Source organism: Pholis gunnellus (assembly GCF_910591455.1).
Source record: "Pholis gunnellus genome assembly, chromosome: 16".
Lineage (NCBI taxonomy): Eukaryota > Metazoa > Chordata > Actinopteri > Perciformes > Pholidae > Pholis > Pholis gunnellus.
Genome location: NC_136543.1, coordinates 3,678,473 through 3,696,565, shown reverse-complemented (window position 1 = coordinate 3,696,565; position 18,093 = coordinate 3,678,473). Strand labels below are relative to the sequence as shown.

General features: G+C 42.4%; 2 protein-coding genes across 2 annotated transcripts in view; both read left to right on the top strand.

Moving 5' to 3' along the window:
- The window catches only part of rnf19b (ring finger protein 19B), a 29,890-nt gene extending 22,444 nt beyond the window's left edge, over window positions 1-7,446 (top strand). The window contains exons 5-10 of the mRNA XM_079175804.1: window positions 66-228; window positions 3,730-3,844; window positions 3,967-4,107; window positions 4,205-4,394; window positions 4,687-4,821; window positions 5,412-7,446. Of these exons, the coding sequence (XP_079031930.1) occupies window positions 66-228; window positions 3,730-3,844; window positions 3,967-4,107; window positions 4,205-4,394; window positions 4,687-4,821; window positions 5,412-5,850 (1,183 nt within the window). The 3' untranslated portion in view covers window positions 5,851-7,446. The remainder of the gene's footprint in view (window positions 1-65; window positions 229-3,729; window positions 3,845-3,966; window positions 4,108-4,204; window positions 4,395-4,686; window positions 4,822-5,411) is intronic.
- A 3,056-nt stretch (window positions 7,447-10,502) lies between these two features.
- ndufs5 (NADH:ubiquinone oxidoreductase subunit S5) lies at window positions 10,503-14,634 on the top strand. Its single transcript, XM_079175805.1, has 3 exons — window positions 10,503-10,588; window positions 11,494-11,714; window positions 13,938-14,634. The coding sequence occupies exons 2-3, from the start codon at window positions 11,499-11,501 to the stop codon at window positions 14,040-14,042; spliced, it is 321 nt and encodes a 106-aa protein (XP_079031931.1). The 5' UTR covers window positions 10,503-10,588; window positions 11,494-11,498; the 3' UTR covers window positions 14,043-14,634.
- The last annotated feature ends 3,459 nt before the right edge of the window (window positions 14,635-18,093 follow it).

Here is an 18,093-nt window from a genome sequence, read left to right as displayed (position 1 = left end):
GTTTTTACATTTCACTGATGTCTCTCTCTTTGTCTCCCCTTCCTCCCTCTGCTTCCCTCCATCAGTCCATCTGGCTGCACGTTCTGGGGGAAGAAGCCTTGGAGCAGGAAGAAGAAGATTTTGTGGCAGCTGGGCACCCTGATCGGAGCTCCAGTCGGCATCACCCTCATCGCAGGCATCGCCGTTCCCGCCATGGTCATCGGCATCCCCGTTTACGTCGGCCGCAAGGTGAGAGACCCGCAGAGAGGAAGAAGCTTCAGCCACTGTAGCAGTACGATACGCTCTAAGCAAAGCGCTTTGACCTGCAAGAGTTAATGGAAGAGAAACAAGTTGAAATGGCGGCATGTTTGATTTTTACCAGAAGAAATCAGTGATTGCTGCTGTTGTTTTAGGTAGTTTGTGTTTGTTTTTCCTTTTCCTCTGGTTTGTGGTTTTTTTCTGTTTAATTCAAACGGTTAAAGTACTTCTTGACCTTTTTTAAACGGTACATAAAATACAATCTAGCATACAAGTAACTCACTTTTTTATATCTTACTTAATTAAGGATTTAAGTTTTAGTGAGTTTATTTGTTTATTTTATTTTTGTTTAGGGTTACAGAAGTATTGTGAAGACGCACTTCCAAACTAAATCCAGCAAATAAACTGAAAAGGCTATGAAGAGGAAATATAGATGACAGACAATGGGGGGACGTTTTGAGAGGAACTCATTATGAAACATTATTCATGTGTTCATAATCTTGATCTGGTACTTTATTATCTTTATAGAATTAAACATTGGAAGTGCACGCTGATAGTAAAAGCCGTCGATTCCTCTGTTTGCAGCCAACTAAGATGTGTTTCACGCTCAGAAACACGTTTTCTATCTTTACGGTCGGTTCACTCCACGTTTATCTTCAGCTACAGGAACCAGAAGTGGAAAACTCTGCGTTGTGGCAACACACAAATAGTTTACTGCTCTGCCACAGTTATTCTTTCACAACCCTCCTCTGGTGATTATCTGGAATTTACGACATTGCGGAACAAAAAGCTTTTCTATCTAAGTTTCGTTTTTAACACTTTCAGTGCCACAAAACGGTTTCAGTTACAATCACACACATGACCTAAAAACAGACTTCAGCGCTTCAGAATCAGAACCCACAGCTGATAGTATGTAGAGGACACACTTTTGGTCAAGTAAGGGTCCATAAAACGTCTTAAAGTGTCTAAATGTGAGGCCCTGAAGTTATTAACCTCTTCCACTCCACCCCTCTTTACTATAGAACCAGTTTGTCTTTTTTTAGGGGGGACAGAGTATCTTTAGAGGAGATAGCATATGACACATAGAAGTCGTACACATCATCTGACGGCTGGGAACCTGAAGATTAATTTGAGATGCAGCTCAGCAGTGTGTGTCAAGTGGTTTCAGTCATAAATCAGAATTGAAGAACATTATGATGGCCAGCTCTGTTGTGTCTCATGAGTGGTTGCAGACATTTTGGGGTTGATTCCATTTGTTACACAGATTTGGTGCTAAATGTAGCCATTGTTTTTTACCACTGACGAACTGATCAAAAATGATCAGAAATCCCTCCAAAAAAGCACATTCAGACACAAAGACCTCGAGGAACACCTTAGTCATGCTGTCATCTGGTTTTGGAAAGTTTTGACATTTGGATGGCGAGCACTTCTGTTGTGTAAACTTCCCAGAAACCCCCTTAATGTCAATATACACAGGAAAGCCATGCATCCTCTCGGCCTCCAGTTTGTGGTAGTAAAGCTTCATGAGGCTTTGATTATCCTAGAGGTCACAAAAGGTCATACTATACAGTGATGTCAAGTTTCACAAAAGGATCTCACTATGTGAAATGGCTGCTATGAGGACTAACATCATCACACATGAATATTATTGGGCTCATTGGATCCACAAGAGGCTCAACTCTTCAGTCAAACCCAATGTATGCAATTCTAAGACTATTCAAAGACCCAAGTATACAGAAATATTCAAATACATCATTTTTAGAATAAGCAAAAATAACACATTGCTAAAAACGTCTTAGTTTTTGCCTCAAACTGCATGGGATTCTCATAAAGTGGGGGTGTCTGTAAAGGGGAGACTCGCAGTCATTCACACATCTTAAGGTCCGGGGACCCCGGTGAACATGGCCATGCCAGTTCTTCCCTCTCCAAAGTGTAGCCCAACCTTGGAGCGTCATTTAGCCTCCTTACCAACAAGCTAGCATGACACGGATTCCTTATATTCATATGATATGCGTAACACCTGCCGGCTACAGCCCATATTTTAATGAATGCCTTGAGAAAGGTTTCCAACCTTCTTTAAAGTTGTATATTCTCGATGAAATGAGACAGACCGACTGACCCGTCTTGTGGTGATGATCGTTTGAGGCAGAGCCGGAATTAAATGCGACTGAAATGAAGTAAACGACATGAATTGATTCACACCAAATGACTGGGACCAGAACTAGTCAATCTGTTGTTCTCCTCTTCCAGCTCACAGCTTTGCATCTTCTGTTGGAAACATCTCGGCTTTCTGCGCCTTTTTGTTTTCCTCATTATTTTGGCAGTTAAATTGGTGTAACATCTGTTAAATATATCACATACCAATCCTAGAGAGTCTTCAAAAACCATAACCTGGGCTTTCTACCACGAGCACATGGGCTGAATTCCCTCTGTTGTCTCCATAGATACGATATTATCATGGCTTTGTTGTTGATTATGATGTTATGTTGTTAGAGACAAAGGGGGCGATGGTCTTTCAAGTAACAAGAGGCAGGAAATGAAATGACACTGGGAATGTATTTCTACACATTAACACACTGTAGCGCTCTCTAGTGGAGGAAGGTGGAACTGCATATGTCTATTTCAGTCTTTAGGGATCTCACAGTGTGAAGAGTGGGAAGTGGTTAACGAGTTAGATTAACTGGAGCCTCAGACGCAGCTCACCAACACCCTGTGTTTGTTAAACGCTGCCTCAGTGGTGAGCAGCTCTGGTTGTCTGACTGAATCTGACTTGTTTCTCACCGGCAAGTTTCAACACAGTTTTGTTTTTTCATGTCCGTCTAAAAGAAGAGGGAGGTTGTTTCCTTGATGGTTTTTCTGGGAATTGAATAGTTTCAACAAGCTCAGGGTGTGTTGACATGATGGTTCTGATATACGTATATTCTGATATTTTGTATACTTCAAACTACAGTGGGATTCACAATTTCTCCAAAAAAGTGACACTCCTGGCAGTGTGGAGATAGCTTTGTAAAAGCACACGTAAAGACAATTTGAAAAAGTAAAACAATCTGAATATTTGACACAAACATTTTTGTGGAGGAATTTATTTGGACTTTTTCTTTCTGTCTTCCCCGCTCTGCTTATTGAAACATCTTTTATTTTGATGTTAGTATACTCCAAATGCTAAAAGTTCTAACAACAGAAACCCACAAATAATAAAATGTTTGCACCAATTGCATTTCTGATGACTAAAGAGTTAATCAGAAAACTATCCAACAGAAACCAAATTCTACATGGGTGTTCATTTTTAACACATCTAACTTTAAATGCTTTAAACTGTAGTTAGTATTTCAGACATCATCAGGATAAACATTTGCATTTACTCAGCCTCGCGTTACGTCTGTCATTCCCATGGAGTGCTGTAGTGAATCCTCAGGGACACATGTTAATGTTCTCCTCATTTAAAACAACCCGAACCTTTAACCTCCACCTTCTCCCTGTGCTCTGCTGCAGATCCACGCCCACTACGAGCTGAAGAAGACGTCTCGTCACAGGAGGAACCTGGCCATCACAGGAGGCGTGGCCCTGTCCATCATCACCGCCCCCGTCATCGCGGCTGTCAGCGTTGGTAAGACACTCGACGAGGCCCGTGTTTGCTCTTATACAGCGCGCAGCTGAAACCGGACAAACATATGAAACGTTTCCGGGACGAAATCAAACGGCTGTGATTGTGTTTCTGTCCCTTCTCAGGTATCGGTGTGCCCATCATGTTGGCCTACGTGTACGGCGTGGTGCCCATCTCTCTGTGTCGGGGGGGAGGCTGTGGGGTCAGCAGAGGGAAGGGACGAGGTGTACGCATTGACTTCGATGACGACGATGGTCCCATCACAGGTGAGGAGGCCAAACTCTTCCTGATTTTAAAAAAAGAGTGGCTGAATGTCATTCACCAGGTCTTATGATGATTAATATTCTCCATGTGATTCTGCAGTGGCTGATGCGTGGCGAGCCCTCAAGTCCCCGAGCTTCGGCGATAGCAGTCTGGACGGGGCGGTCAGCGGTCTGAGCACCACCTCCCCCAGCGAGGGGCTCTCCATGGCCCCTGGGACTCTGGGGGACATGCCCCACTTCAACACACTGGCAGGCGGCGCCTTGGGAGCACGCACCAGCAAGTACAGCAGGTGAGACAAACGGATGAAGTCACTGAGACGAGCAAGAGTAGTTCGATGGACATGGGTAATATGGATCACTGAAATGTAAAATAAGTATATGTATATACTTATATACTATATGTAGTCTAAGTATACTAAGTTTTTCTCTCCAACATGTTATGTCTCATATCATGCTAATTTTCAAGTTTAAACTAACTTATTGTACAGAACATGATTTATATTTGCAGAACTGATAAATACAACTTCATTTTTATTGATAAAACGGGGTTATTGATCAGTGTGAGTGTTTGCTGTCCTCCAGGCTGGAGGTGCAGGCGGGGGAGCTGGCTAAAGAATCCGCCCAGAGGGAGACCGGCAGCCTGGGAGCAGGGAGCGACTGTGCCAGTACCCGTGGAATGGCCGGATCCATCATCTCGTCCTACACGCTGCCCGACAGGTGACGCATTCCTCTTCTTCTGTGGTGTCTTTGATCTCTCTCTGCTCCCTGTTTTCTACTTCAAACTTTCTCAGAGAGGTTCCTTAGTTGTCATGCTGAGTATTCATCCGTTCAATTTGATTTTGATGTGATGCAGCAGATTCCTAATAGGAAATAAGAGCTACATGTACAAGCAAAATGAATCCTTGTTCCTCCTCTAGTTGTTGTTCCTGTTTATTAAAGCAGTAAGAGCATTTAAACCATTTTCATTTTTGGTTGTCAAGCTGAAGAAGGACACCATGTTTTATTTGTGTCTTTTCTGCTGTCTTGCCTTCATCACAGTGGTGAGGATGAGGATCTTTTTCGCGAATATAATCCTATATTTTAACACATCAATGGCTCGAGAAGGTCTCCATTTTTCCCCCTATTTTTTCAAAAGAATTCTCTTCCATCTCATAATATTTATGGAAAAACTAATTTCAAAGTAGAACTACAGTTGAATATGTTTCCAAAATAATCCCAAAAGTCTCCCTCCTCCTTGTTCTTCAGTAGTCTGAACATTAGAAGCGTCACACTGGGACTGACTGCTTGTAAATAATGTGTCTCTGCAGGGAGTGCACCAACCTGGAGATCCAGGTGGACATCGAGACCAAACCCAGCCACCTCTGCCTCACCAGTGAAGAGGACCTGACCCTGCCCCCGGGCTCCGCCGCCATGGGGACGGCCTCGGGAGTGGAGGAGCCTCAGGACTGCAGCTCCAGGCGGGGCGGGGCTCTGTCCGGGTCGACGCTGGGACTGTCGCCGGGCGTGTCCATCAGGGAGGGGCTCAGAGACGTCACCCTGGCTCAGCCGGAGAGCATCCGCAGTGACCTGGAGATGTCGGACACTCAGTCGGACGACATCGCCGAGCTGACGTCGGACGACTGTGACTCGCCTCACCCGAAGAGCTGTCACCTGGCGGGCGGCCAGCAGCCCCCGTCCTGCCGAGCCCTGAACCCCTCAGACGGCCTTCACTGTCCCGCGGACAGTAACGTCATCCTCTACGTCTGAGAGAGCAGCAGCTCCCAGGAGTGCACAAAAAAAAAGACTCCCGACAGTTTCATCTGAGCTCTCCTTTACTTCTTAGCATTTATTTTTTTCTGTTATCATTTCTCGTTTGCTGCTTTTACGACTCACAGACGGCGTCTTAAACACAGACAGGGTTTGTTCACTTCTGTCTGTCTGTCTTATCTATCTACCTGTCAATCTCTTGCTGAGTAAATTGTCAGGGTTCTACCTCTGAGATTTATAAGATGATGATTTATGTTTACTCCTTGGTGCAAAATGCCTTGGCTACTTGAGCAAAAAAAAAAGAAAAGAAAAGAAAGAAAAGAGAGGTACAAATTTTCCACAAGAAATATCGCATTTGTGAAATTCTGAAAAAAGGTGAAAAGTCACCGAGCACAGCGGAGAGACGACAGAAGTTTGCCTGGGACGAAAGGAGACGTTTCTAACAATGTGTGGATGAATGTGGACTTTGTACTCAACTATTGTGGCTTTGTTTTCTTCTTTTTCCCTCTATTTATATTCAGATGACCTGGAAATTGTGTTATTTGTTGCGCGCATGTGTCTGCATGAGCCATGCCTTGTGGGAAAGGTTGAAAAAGAGGCGGTGAGCTTCTGTTACACTGGTGAAAGTTTACTTTAGATGATGAAGCTGCACTTGAATCTCACTTTCCTTGCACAGAGGAGGAGGAAGAGGAGGAGGAGTTTGGATTTACAGAAATAGATGATTGAGTTCTGACAGTGACGAGAGGAGTCCAGAAGACGCTGTGTTGAAATGCACTGAGAGAATCTATTTTAGTCTGTTCATGTCTGTGACAGTGAAGGGCATCGTTCACATTTTGAACAGTTGAGGACATTCCAGTATATCCACGGGTTTGTCCTGCACTGAGATGAGCATCAAACAGACGTTTCTCATTTCATAAATATCCCACTGAGAAACTTCAAATAATGTTAATCTGAGTTTTCTACGATCTCAACTGTTTAGTAATCTTACGTGGTGATGTAGCTGCTAGAAACAGTTGAGCAGAAACTGCGTGGATGTGCATGAGAGTCCCCTCTGGTGCTTCCACTGTCTGCATACTGAACCTGTGGAACCCGCTCTTTACTGAAACACCAATCCAGTGTAGGCTGAGCTCTATTAAGTCAACTCATCAGCAGCTCCACTTCAAAAAACATTCAACCTCTGAACTGGTTTCATTTCAAAAAGGAGAATCATATTTAACAGAAAAGATTCAATGTCCCAAAACAATGAATCAAATAAAATTGTTGGAAAATATTGAAAAGTACCCACTACAATATTCCAGAGGTACTTATTTAAATTGCTTGATTTCTTTGAGCAGCAGTTCTAAACCCCAGAGATAACCAGTTTAATATCATTATCATTTATGACAAAGATAACCAGTAATAATATCATTTATGACAACGATAACCAGTAATAATATCATTTATGACAACGATAACCAGTAATAATATTACACATTACAAAGATAACCAGTAATAATATCATTTATGACAACGATAACCAGTAATAATATCATTTATGACAACGATAACCAGTAATAAGATAAATTCTCACATTGGAGAAGCCTGAACCGGAGAACATTTTGAAACTTTTGGCTTGAAAAAATAAATACTGAAACGAGTAATGGATTATTGAAGTACCTGATTGATTACTTTGACTCATTGAATCCACGAATTCTCTCAGCTGTAATTTGTGACGTTGTCATAAGAACTGGCTGGTGAGGAGCTCTCGAAGCTCCGGTCTCTGTCACAACTCTCTCGCTGAGGTTCTGGTGTGTGTGTCCTGACTGGACCGCTGGCTGACAGTCGGCTGCCTTATAGACACTCACTGACCAGCACAACACACACCAACAGGACTGGTTCAGTGTTAACTGGCTGTCTGACCCACTGGAACGCTGTGTGTGTGCGTGTGAGCGTGTGAGTGAGTGAATGAATGAATGGACTCCTGATGAATGTATTTGTCCCACTTTGTTTTTTGAATGAGCACTTAAGCACTTTATCTGGAATTTATCGTATTTCTTTTGCTGTTCATTATCTTTTACTACGAGTGACTTCAGCTGCGTATGAAAGTCTGTGGTACAACCAAAATGAAGCACCTACCAGAAGGCCTTTTATGTTGGATGTAACTAGAGAAGAGTTTGGCTCCAAAACACCCTAAATTCACCCAAATAAATCCTTCTGTACTGTTAAAGGGCCAGTGTGCACTATTTGGGGCTCTAGCGGTATCTAGTGGAGAAGTTGTAGATTGCAACCAACTGAAACTTCTCCCAGCGCGACAAGTGCACCGCTAAAAACACCTGTGGCCCTATCGAGAGCCAGTGTTTAGTTTGACCGCTCTGGGCTTCCGTAGAAACATGGCGGACTCTGTGAAGAAGACCCGCTCCATGTGTAGATAGAAAAGTCTCATTCTAAGGTGACGAAAACAACACAACAACTCTTATTTTCAGATGACTATACACTAAAGGAAACATATTTAGTAATATTATATTCCCCCGCCTGCCTGAAATGCTAAACACTGGCCCTTTAAACTTAAGGAGCATCCACAGTATTTTTATCAATGATCTGAGAACTGTTTCTATCTTCTTTCTTTTTTTTAGTTTATCATCCTTTGGAGCCAAACACTTCAAATATGAATGCCAATAAGCTCATCTAAATCATGCCCACTAGCTTTGTTCGCTTTGTATCACCTCTGTGCTTCAGTTTAAACAGGTTCCCACCAGGTTTCTTTAATCTGCAGGGGAATCCACTCGGGAACCTTCTTCATCTCGGAGTAGCTTTATGGATTTAGCTGCTTGTGTAACTCGGCAGTGCTTTGTTTGGTCTGAACTTGACTTGTTTCTGCCTGCCTGCCTGTGGGAAGGGAAAAAAAACACATGAATGTACCGCGGACGGAAAGATGAACTTCCTGAAAAAATCCCAATGAGTGTTAATGGAAATGTCCCATTAAGAACACAGGCGGTCCCGTCCTTATTTGAAAGAGGTTTTAGAGTATATAGACAGCAATATTTAAGTGTTATTATATGGTTTGTGTATTTCCTGTCACTGTTGAAGCCCTGCCCTGTGTATGGGTTGTACATGCAGGACTGTGAAAGACAACTTGTGGACCTTTGGGGAAATAAACACAATCTGATGTTGCACCAAAGCACAGAGTTGTTGTCAGTTGTGCTTGCAGATTTTCGGTCTGACACAGTTTTAATAACTGCATAGTAACGGAAATCATTCATGAAATATTGCAGTCTTTGGGCAACCGTAGAAGTAATATGGAAATGTACAAACTATTGGCCAGAAAAACTTTGAATGTGTAATTTTGAATAACTTTGGGCTGCTTTTCAACTCGGTTTATTTCAAATTAAAATGTGCACTATGTTGAAAAAATATATTGTCATTTTTTGTGTTGAAATTATACTTAAATGTGCACATTTACCCACAAGGTAAAACAAATCTGATCAGAAAATGTTTTCAATATTATACATACAGGGTCACACGTTCTAAAATACATAAACATCCTGCAGGATCAACTCAACATGTTCTTTAAGAATGAAGTGTACATAATGAGAAACAGAGAGGAACAATATAAATATATATATATATATATATATATATGTATATGTATACTGTAAATCAATTATGACAGTGTTGTATTAGAAGATTGTCCTAGGATGACCTCATGGAAACCCGATCAGACTCAGCTTTATTCACCAAGTATATGCACACATACAAGGTTATTTGACTCTGGTTTTAAGTTGCTCTCAGTGAACTTACACTAAAAGATAGAAATAGACATTCAGCTAAAAACAAGCTGATCAAAAAATTTAAACTAAACCAAGAACTATTTACATACAAGCGGGTGACAAATAGATACAAGTGTTCTGTAAACTAATGGATATAAATATGGAATGGGTAAAGTACTAGATGATTTTATATACATGAAGTGGGTGGTTCTGTACAGTATATGCATCTATATAGAGCGTGCATGATTTATTCATAGTTATTACGTTCATGTTAAAGCACAGTGTGTATTTTAAACTGTAAGTATATCATTTATCATTTGCATGTGAGTGGATTTGGGGAATGATTTGAGAGGTGTGGAAAAATATTGTACTTTTTACTCCACTACATTTATTTCATAGCTTTAGTTACTAGTTACTTTACAGATTCAAAATTAGAAAAACAAAAGTATTATCTACAAGCAAAATGGGATCTAATGGTACAGATTAAGCTACACAACAGTGTATAAAGTATTTAAGACTAGCTCCACTTTTACCAGATGTAACATTAAAGTGATGGACACATTAATGCATCTCTTTTAATAATCCAGTGATGTTATATATATATTATACTGAAAAGGTTCATTCTGCAAAATGAGTGCTTCTACTTTAGGTAGGCTAGTTTAAGTATACTTTAATGCTCACACTTTTGTATTTTTACTTAAGAGTTTGAATACAGGACCTTACTCAATAGAGTATTTCTACACTGTGTAACTAATTTTACTTTAGTAAGAGATGTGAGTACTTCTTCCACCTCTGTCACGTGGTAGTTTTAGAAGTGTTAACTGAATATTTTACCCAGTAGGCGGCGGTAATGCGCCGTAAAGAAAAAGTCTCCACAAAACATTCATGTCTCTTCACGACACAGACTCTGCTTTTACGGCAGTGTTATTATCAGCCGCAAAGCGAAACGCGTGAAGTCCGAGGAAGGTTAAAGTGAATCCCACAAAAACACGGTAAATACTGTTATTTTATGTCGAATATCGGTTTATCAACAGCCGGTTAGTTATAGAGACACGGTGTTGAGTTTATTCATAGTTCAAATAATAGCACCAGTTTGTAAATAGCGTAAAAGCAGAGCGGCCTGACGTTAGCATTAACAAGCTGTCATTGAAGGACAGCATAACGTTACATGATAACACACCTGGGCACAAAGTATAATCATTTATAGGAATAGTTCTTGAGTTAATGTTTACTTAAATTGATTTAAATGTCAGATATACTGCTTTCACCGCGGGGTATTTTTTACAAAGAACATTAGCCAGTTAGCTACTGTAGTTAGCTCTGTGCTAGCTGGCTAGCTTCGATTAGCCGAGAGAGTAGAGAAGGGTCTATCTGTACGGTTAAATCATCTAAGGCCTATAGGACATGGGTATGGGTATGGTAAATACAATCATTCATTCTTTATTCTCCTATAAACAAATCGCTGTTTGAAAAGAAGCTGTCTTCAAATATGGCTGCAGTGTGGTTTATTTCATGCCATCATGGATCAGACCGTTTGTCAGATGACATTTCTGTTTTGAAATGAAGTAAAACAAAAGTCTTAAGTCATTAAGTCTTAATGCTGAATGATAAAAATGTCCTCGAAGCCTTCCTTAAAACTGCAGCAAGCAGCTTCCTGTGTAAGAGGGATTTACTCTGCATTCTTAAGTAAGGTGTTGCTCTATAAGCTCCTCTGCTGTGTGTCTGAGGCACTTCCTGGTCATATGTAGTCATGTTTGTGGTCAAAACAGCTGTTCATCTCTTCTGCCAGTTTGTCAAGACTTTTTTTCCCCTCATCTGTGTGGTCCTTCCCTCTCCTCTCCTCCACTACATCCCGCGTCGCTCATCATTCTTTCCTCTCCGTCTCCTCCCTCATCAGCCGCCATGCCGTTTGTGGACCTCCAGTCGCGGCTCGGCATCAACCTGGACAGCTGGCTGCTGCTGCAGAGCGGAGAGCAGCCCAACAAGAGGGCAGCTCGCTGCCACGCCTTCGAGAAGGAGTGGATCGAGTGTGCCCACGGCATCGGGCAAACCCGCGCCAAGAAGGAGTGCCAGCTGGAGTTTGAGGACTTCTATGAGTGCATGCACAGGCAGAAAACAGTAAGTGGATTCTCGATGACCTCTGTGTGCCAGTGAGTAGCTTCCCAAGTATTTTTTTAAAAGGGTCACTAGAGTAGAAACAAGACTCAATGTTCCAGCAGGAAATGTAAGTTCATGCCGTGAACACAACTGAGACAACTGCAGAACTTGCTGTTTGATGATGTGACTTTTTGCTACATGGATCTGCCTATCACTTAGTTACTGGAGTACAAAAAGAAAAAATCTAATTTAATACTCCTCTTTTCAACATTTGAATGGTTCATTAAGCTTAATTCAGGGGTGTCAAACTCATTGTCGCTCTGGGGCCACATCAGCATCATGGTTGCCCCCAAAGGGCCGGTTGTCGGCGGCGGGGGGGGGGGGGGGGGGGGGGGGGGGGGGGGGGGGAGGGTGGCTGCTGCTGCTGCTGCTGCTGCCACATACGCTGGTGGAGGTGTGCGCGGCGCGTGCGGATCGGGGAGGAGCTCCGCCGTGCGCGATACAACGGATATTTGTAAATTGTCCGACTTTTACATTTTTTTTTTTGCTGGCGGATTCGCGGGCCACATAAAATGACGTGACGGGCCGGATCCGGCCCGCGGGCCGTATGTTTGACACCCCTGGCTTAATTACATTGAATATATGTCTGCAGATAAAGTAAATGTAAATTAATCTTCTGGCACATTAAATAACATTTTTATAAATTCGTTTGCAAAAGGGTTCATTTCTCGTGGATTCATGTGCACACAAAATCCACATAATGGTCTTGTGAGTAATGCATCACATGTGTGTAAATCAATCCTTTTGGTCAATGACGGCATCATAGTATAATAATGGCAGGAGGGGCAATATTCGTCTTCTAAAACTGTAAACTGGCAGTGGTTTAACCAGTGAATGTGTTTGTGTAAATGCGAAAGTGATGTCGAGTTGAGACCTTATTTGTTTTTATTCAGGAACAATTATCTATGACGTCATTGGTCTGAAACGATACAAGCCACAGAAAACTTCCTGGATTACTCGACACACCTCTGAAGAGCATAACGTTACTTCCAAAGACTGTAATTCCTCAAGTGGCCACTTGAGGCTGGCTCCAAAAGTCAGTCAATGAACCAATCGACTAAAATGCCCAACTTTACAGCAGAAACAAACACGTTTACAGCCTGGTACAAAAAACAGTTTTGGTTTCTATAAGTAATTTCCACGTTCATGACCACCGTCATAACTCACCTGTTTAAACTATATTAAGGCTTACAGTTAGGTATGTGGCAGCTTTGAGTGACAGGTGGGTGCCGTCTCAGTTCGCTAGCTGCTAGCCGTCTCCTCTGCTGCATCAGCTGGGCCACCTCAGCCCACAATCCACCTCTGTGCCCACTTTTAGAGTTACTGTGTCATCGCGGCCAAGATGGTGTCACCGGAGACACTCACTTTGAGCTTCACAACAGCTGTTCTGAAGCCTATGGGTGATGTCACGGAGACGATGTCCATATTTTATACAGCCGATGGTATAAAGCAGCAATAAACGGTTTATGAAAGTGAATTAAATGACTTTGAGTTGATTACAGAAGTGTGTTCAGAAAGCAATATAGCACCCACATGTGATCCTTTGAATATGGTCCGAGGTGAACTGGGGTGAGTCTTGATGGACGTGTGCGTCAGCAGGAGAGAGACGCTCTCTGTGAATGTGCTGCAGCAGCAGGAAGTCCTTCGCCTCCACCCAGACGCCCTGATGAGCCCGTTAGCCCCGTCTCATTCTTTCACAACGTGATGGAGGTGAAGTGCTGATTCAAGACGAATGTCAGCTGAGACGACTTCAGAGTCTGACACGAATGTCACATCCACCGAGGTGTATTCAGCTCTAAACGTTAGCTGTAAACTAGCCGTCTGCAGCTGGTTAACATCAGAGTTGTGAAACACGAGACTACGTCTGAAAAAGACTGCCTGCATCTCTGCTGGATTTTTCATTTATGAGCGACTGAATATGATTTTGAAGGAAATGTGCATGTTTACAGCACAGAACGGAGGTAGGGAGCTGTTTCTTCTAGTTCTTCAGTTTCTCTCAGCTTCACATGGTGACAGGAGTCAAAGTTAAATCACTGCTATCTTTGGCTTTATCCAGCTCTGGTGTAAGAGAAACAAAGAGGTGGAGGGATGCGGGACATTCTCTTTAACGTCTTTATTTTCCTATTCTCTCCATCCTGCTTCTTCCTCCTCGAGGCTCACCTCTTCCTCTCTTCCTCCCTGCAGCACCAGAGGCTGCATGCCATCCGTCAGCAGCGGGACAAGATGGTGAAGGAGGGGAGCTATACGCCGCCAACCTGCCACTCAGGCAAGCCCGACCAGACGCCATGAGGTTCTGCTCTTGTTTTTAGTAAATCAGATGTTGCCGTTTCCTGTTCGCCTGTACACGTTTGCAAATAAATGTTATCATCGAAGAGCTTCCAGTCTTTTCCTTCCCCGTCTGTTTACTGTGCACTGGAATGTGTGAAGAGGCTAAGAATGAAAACATTTAAGTACATTTACTCAAGTTAATTTAAAGTACTTAACACGAGTAATTCCATTTAATTCTACTTTATATGGAAATATTGTACTTATTTCTCCACACGTTGAAAGCCATACTCATTAGTTACTTTAAAAATGAAGAGATGATGAATTTAAAATATAATGCACTGTTGTATATTAAACTATAAATAGTATAAAGTACTTAGAATTGATAATTGATCATTAAAATCAAGTTTAATAATACATTTACTCAAGAAAAATGTTCTATACAGTACTTGTAATGGAGTATTTTTACAGCGCTGTATTGCTGCTTCTGCTCAAGTAAATGTCATGTAATCTGAATACTTCCATCACTACAAAAACCATATAAATAACAAAAGTGTTTTGCATACAAAATATTGTACAAAACTTAATGGTGTGAAACAAATGTGCTCATAAACAGTTGGTTTACACACCTTGTGTTTTGTAATTATTTTAATAATTTTAGCGTTTTTATTGACTCCGTATATACTGTTCTTTGTTTTTATCTAAAGTGTTTTATGTGTTTACTCTCAAACCCTAATGTGGACTGAAGGCGTCACAGTTATTTTAGCAATAAAGTCAAAACGCTTCATGCTTGCAACTTTTGAAGAAGCCTGCAAATAATGCAAAGCAGTCATCCTGTGAGTGAAGACCACAGCTGGTCTAATGTCCACCGGGCTCGTTTAATGTCATCTCTGCAGCTGTGGTTGTCTTAAATTGTGTTCAGCTGTGCTTGTGCTCCCAATGGAAGTTAAACTACAGTTCATTTTCTTAACCCACTGACCTAATTCTAGTAAATCCTTTCATTGATGCAGTGAGTTAGCGCTCCAGAGGGACCTCTCCGATGAGAGACTGATATGAGTTGATCCTGTTGGACGTCCTCGATTCAATTACCAGTGTTTAACTCTGACGGATGGGATTAGTGAGGCTCCATGAAGCGCCACAAGATGGAGCCAAGAGCTCAGACGGGACAGGAGGGTAAACTCACCGGGTCTCCAGGAAGAGCTGACCGTTTGTTCAGGTTCTGCTCTTACAAGTTCAACTTTTCTACATTTAAGCTCAAAGCACTTAACAGTTTCATGGCTGCATTTAAGATTGTTACAAGTCTTCTTTTTCTTTTTTCTATGCCTGGTTTATTTTTCAGCCTGAGTCCACAAGAATGACATAACTGGCACAAAACCATGTTACATCAAAATGTTAAAGAAAATACAAACTGAACAGTTAAATACATACAATGTGTACTTTTGTGATGTTAAATACTCCGAGAAGTTAAGAGACTTTGGACGGTGGTTGGTACTAAATTGTCTTGGTTTGGTGAAGTCTGCTGGGGAAGAAATTAAATTGAATCCAAAAGATTATTATAAATTGTTATATTTTAGTAATAATTATTGAATTAGACAGAGGCTGAACACGTTCAGTGTGACAAAAAAATATATAAATATGTAGGAGGAACTGTTTTACTATCGTACAGATGTTTTTGACCCACGCCGAGTAAAGCCTCATGAACAAGTCCTGAGACTACTTTTTACCTTTCAGATCTCACGGTGGAACCATAAGCTAAATACCCAGACTGGTTACATCGGGCCCAATGAATGTCGAAGTGTTTGAGTGTCAGAAACTGGTGCTGAAGGTGTCCTCACAAACTGAGCTGTATAATCAGTTTAATGTCACATCTTAAAATCTGATCAAACTGCATTGAGGGTTTTGACGTTTTGCCCGTTTGTGAATGAATATGTCTTTCCACTGAGAATGACTCAGTAACGCTTTGTCTGGAGGCTGTCGGTCTCATTGTCCCCTTCAAATCCAAATTGGCTTTATTACATTCAAAATTACAGATAATCATGGCGGCGTTGATAGATCGATGGCATTATCACAAGGTTTCAATTGTGCAAAATTATTTGTTGTCAGGAGTTCGCAGCCAAACGCACCACCGCTGACCAGTGGACTCATGTCAGGAGCATCAGTTTCATATATGCTCTGTTTACACTGAAGGGTAATCAATGATGGACTGATAGTGAAAGAATGAGCAGTGATAGTAGTGAACTTTACCCCGTGTTTTGTCGTCACCGTTTGATTACAGCAGCAGCAGCACAGATCTGTGATGGACGGAGAATGAGAACGTCCGGATTATCCTCCACCGCCGACAAACACACGGCAATCCCAGTGATACCCAGTTGACCCAGTGCTTTATCAATCTAAGAGCCAGACAGCCTCACAAAGAACAGACACGTCAACTAATACCAGGCCATTTATCATTAACAACTAAAACAGAGCAACGTTCGGTTGGAGTCGTGTTTGTGGCCACTCGATGGCTCCAGTGTTCTCCCTCTTTTAGCTCTGTTTTTGGTCTCCACCAGCTCCTGAGGTAAATATCTGTCTCTTTAGCTGCTAAATGCTCCACTTTGTCCACCAGCTAGTCGCTAACTAAGTCTGTCTGCTGACGTTGCAGCTTTTTAGATGCCACGAAAGCTGCGAAACTAAACAAAAACAGTAAAGTTGTGTGCTGTCAAACCAAACCAGTGAACCAAGCGATGCTTCAAACCACGGGTTAGCAACCTGTTTATATGAAGTGACATTGTATTTGATCTTTTATATATATATATATATATATACTCACCGGCCACTTTATTAGGCACACCTGTTCAATTGCTTGTTAACACAAATAGCGAATCAGCCAATCACATGGCAGCAAATCAATGTATTTAGGCATCTAGACGTGGTGAAGACGACTTGCTGAAGTTCACACCGAGCATCAGAATGGGGAAGAAAGGGGATTTAAGTGTCTTTGAAGTGCCATGGTTGTTGGTGCCACACGGGCTGGTCTGAGTATTTCAAAAACTGCTGATCTACTGGGATTTTCACGCACAACCATCTCTAGGGTTTATAGAGAACGGTCCAAAAAAGAGAAGATATCCAGTGAGCGGCAGTTGTGTGGACGAAAATGCCTTGTTGATGTCAGAGGTCAGAGGAGAATGGACAGAGTGGTTCAAGATGATAGAAAGGCCACAGTAACTCAAATGACCACTCATTACAACCAAGGTCTGCAGAATACCATCTCTGAACGCACAACACGTGCAACCTTGAAGCAGATGGACTACAGCAGCGGGGGAGGAATGTTTCCAGCACCTTGTTAGAATTAAGGCAGTTCTGAAGGCAAAAGGGGTCCGACCCGGTACTAGCAAGGTGCACCTAATAAAGTGGCCGGTGTGTGTATGTGTAGTCCGAAATCCGGGGATCCCTCGGTGGTCTGGGACTCCTGTGACCAGACATAGGCCTACCAAAGTTCAGCCCGAACTGCGAAGCTCCCCGATCAGTTAGCGGGAGCCCCAAGTCCAACTCTCCCGCTCCTCTCCATCTCTCCAGCTGTAATCAATTTGATTATTTATTTATTTTAAGCTGATCCCTCTCTTCCTCCAGCTGTTTGGAGAGGGAGGAGGGGGCAGTGTGTGTGTGTGTGTGTGTGTGTATGTGGGGGGGGGGGGGATTATAAAAACCCAGATTTATACTATATCGTGATGTAAACGCGCTGCTTCTTCGGTATAATCCTGAAATATATGTGAATGAGAAGCCGCTGCAATATGAACTATGTGAACGCCCTTTTCCTCCCTGAATTGAGAGAGTGTGTGTGTGCGTGTGTGTCGGCCTGGGTTTGGCGGTGCTGCTGAGCCACGGATGACGCAGGAGTACGACCCGAAATTTCAATTTCCGCAACACTTAACACACTCAATAGACATGGGTTAAGTGTGAAAACTGCCTATTGAAGAGAGAGCGAGAGTTTGTGTGTGTGTGTGTGTGTGTGTGTGTGTGTGTGTGTGTGTGTGTGTGTGTGTGTGTGTGTGTGTGTGTGTGTGTAAGTGTGGAAGCGGAGCAGGAGAGGAGG

Bases quoted from the DNA above. Each gene is read 5' to 3' on its own strand.
- ndufs5 (XM_079175805.1), top strand. From the start codon at position 11,499: ATGCCGTTTGTGGACCTCCAGTCGCGGCTCGGCATCAACCTGGACAGC. The intron at 11,715-13,937 runs GTAAGTGGATTC...TCCTCCCTGCAG, and splicing joins GCATGCACAGGCAGAAAACA to CACCAGAGGCTGCATGCCAT.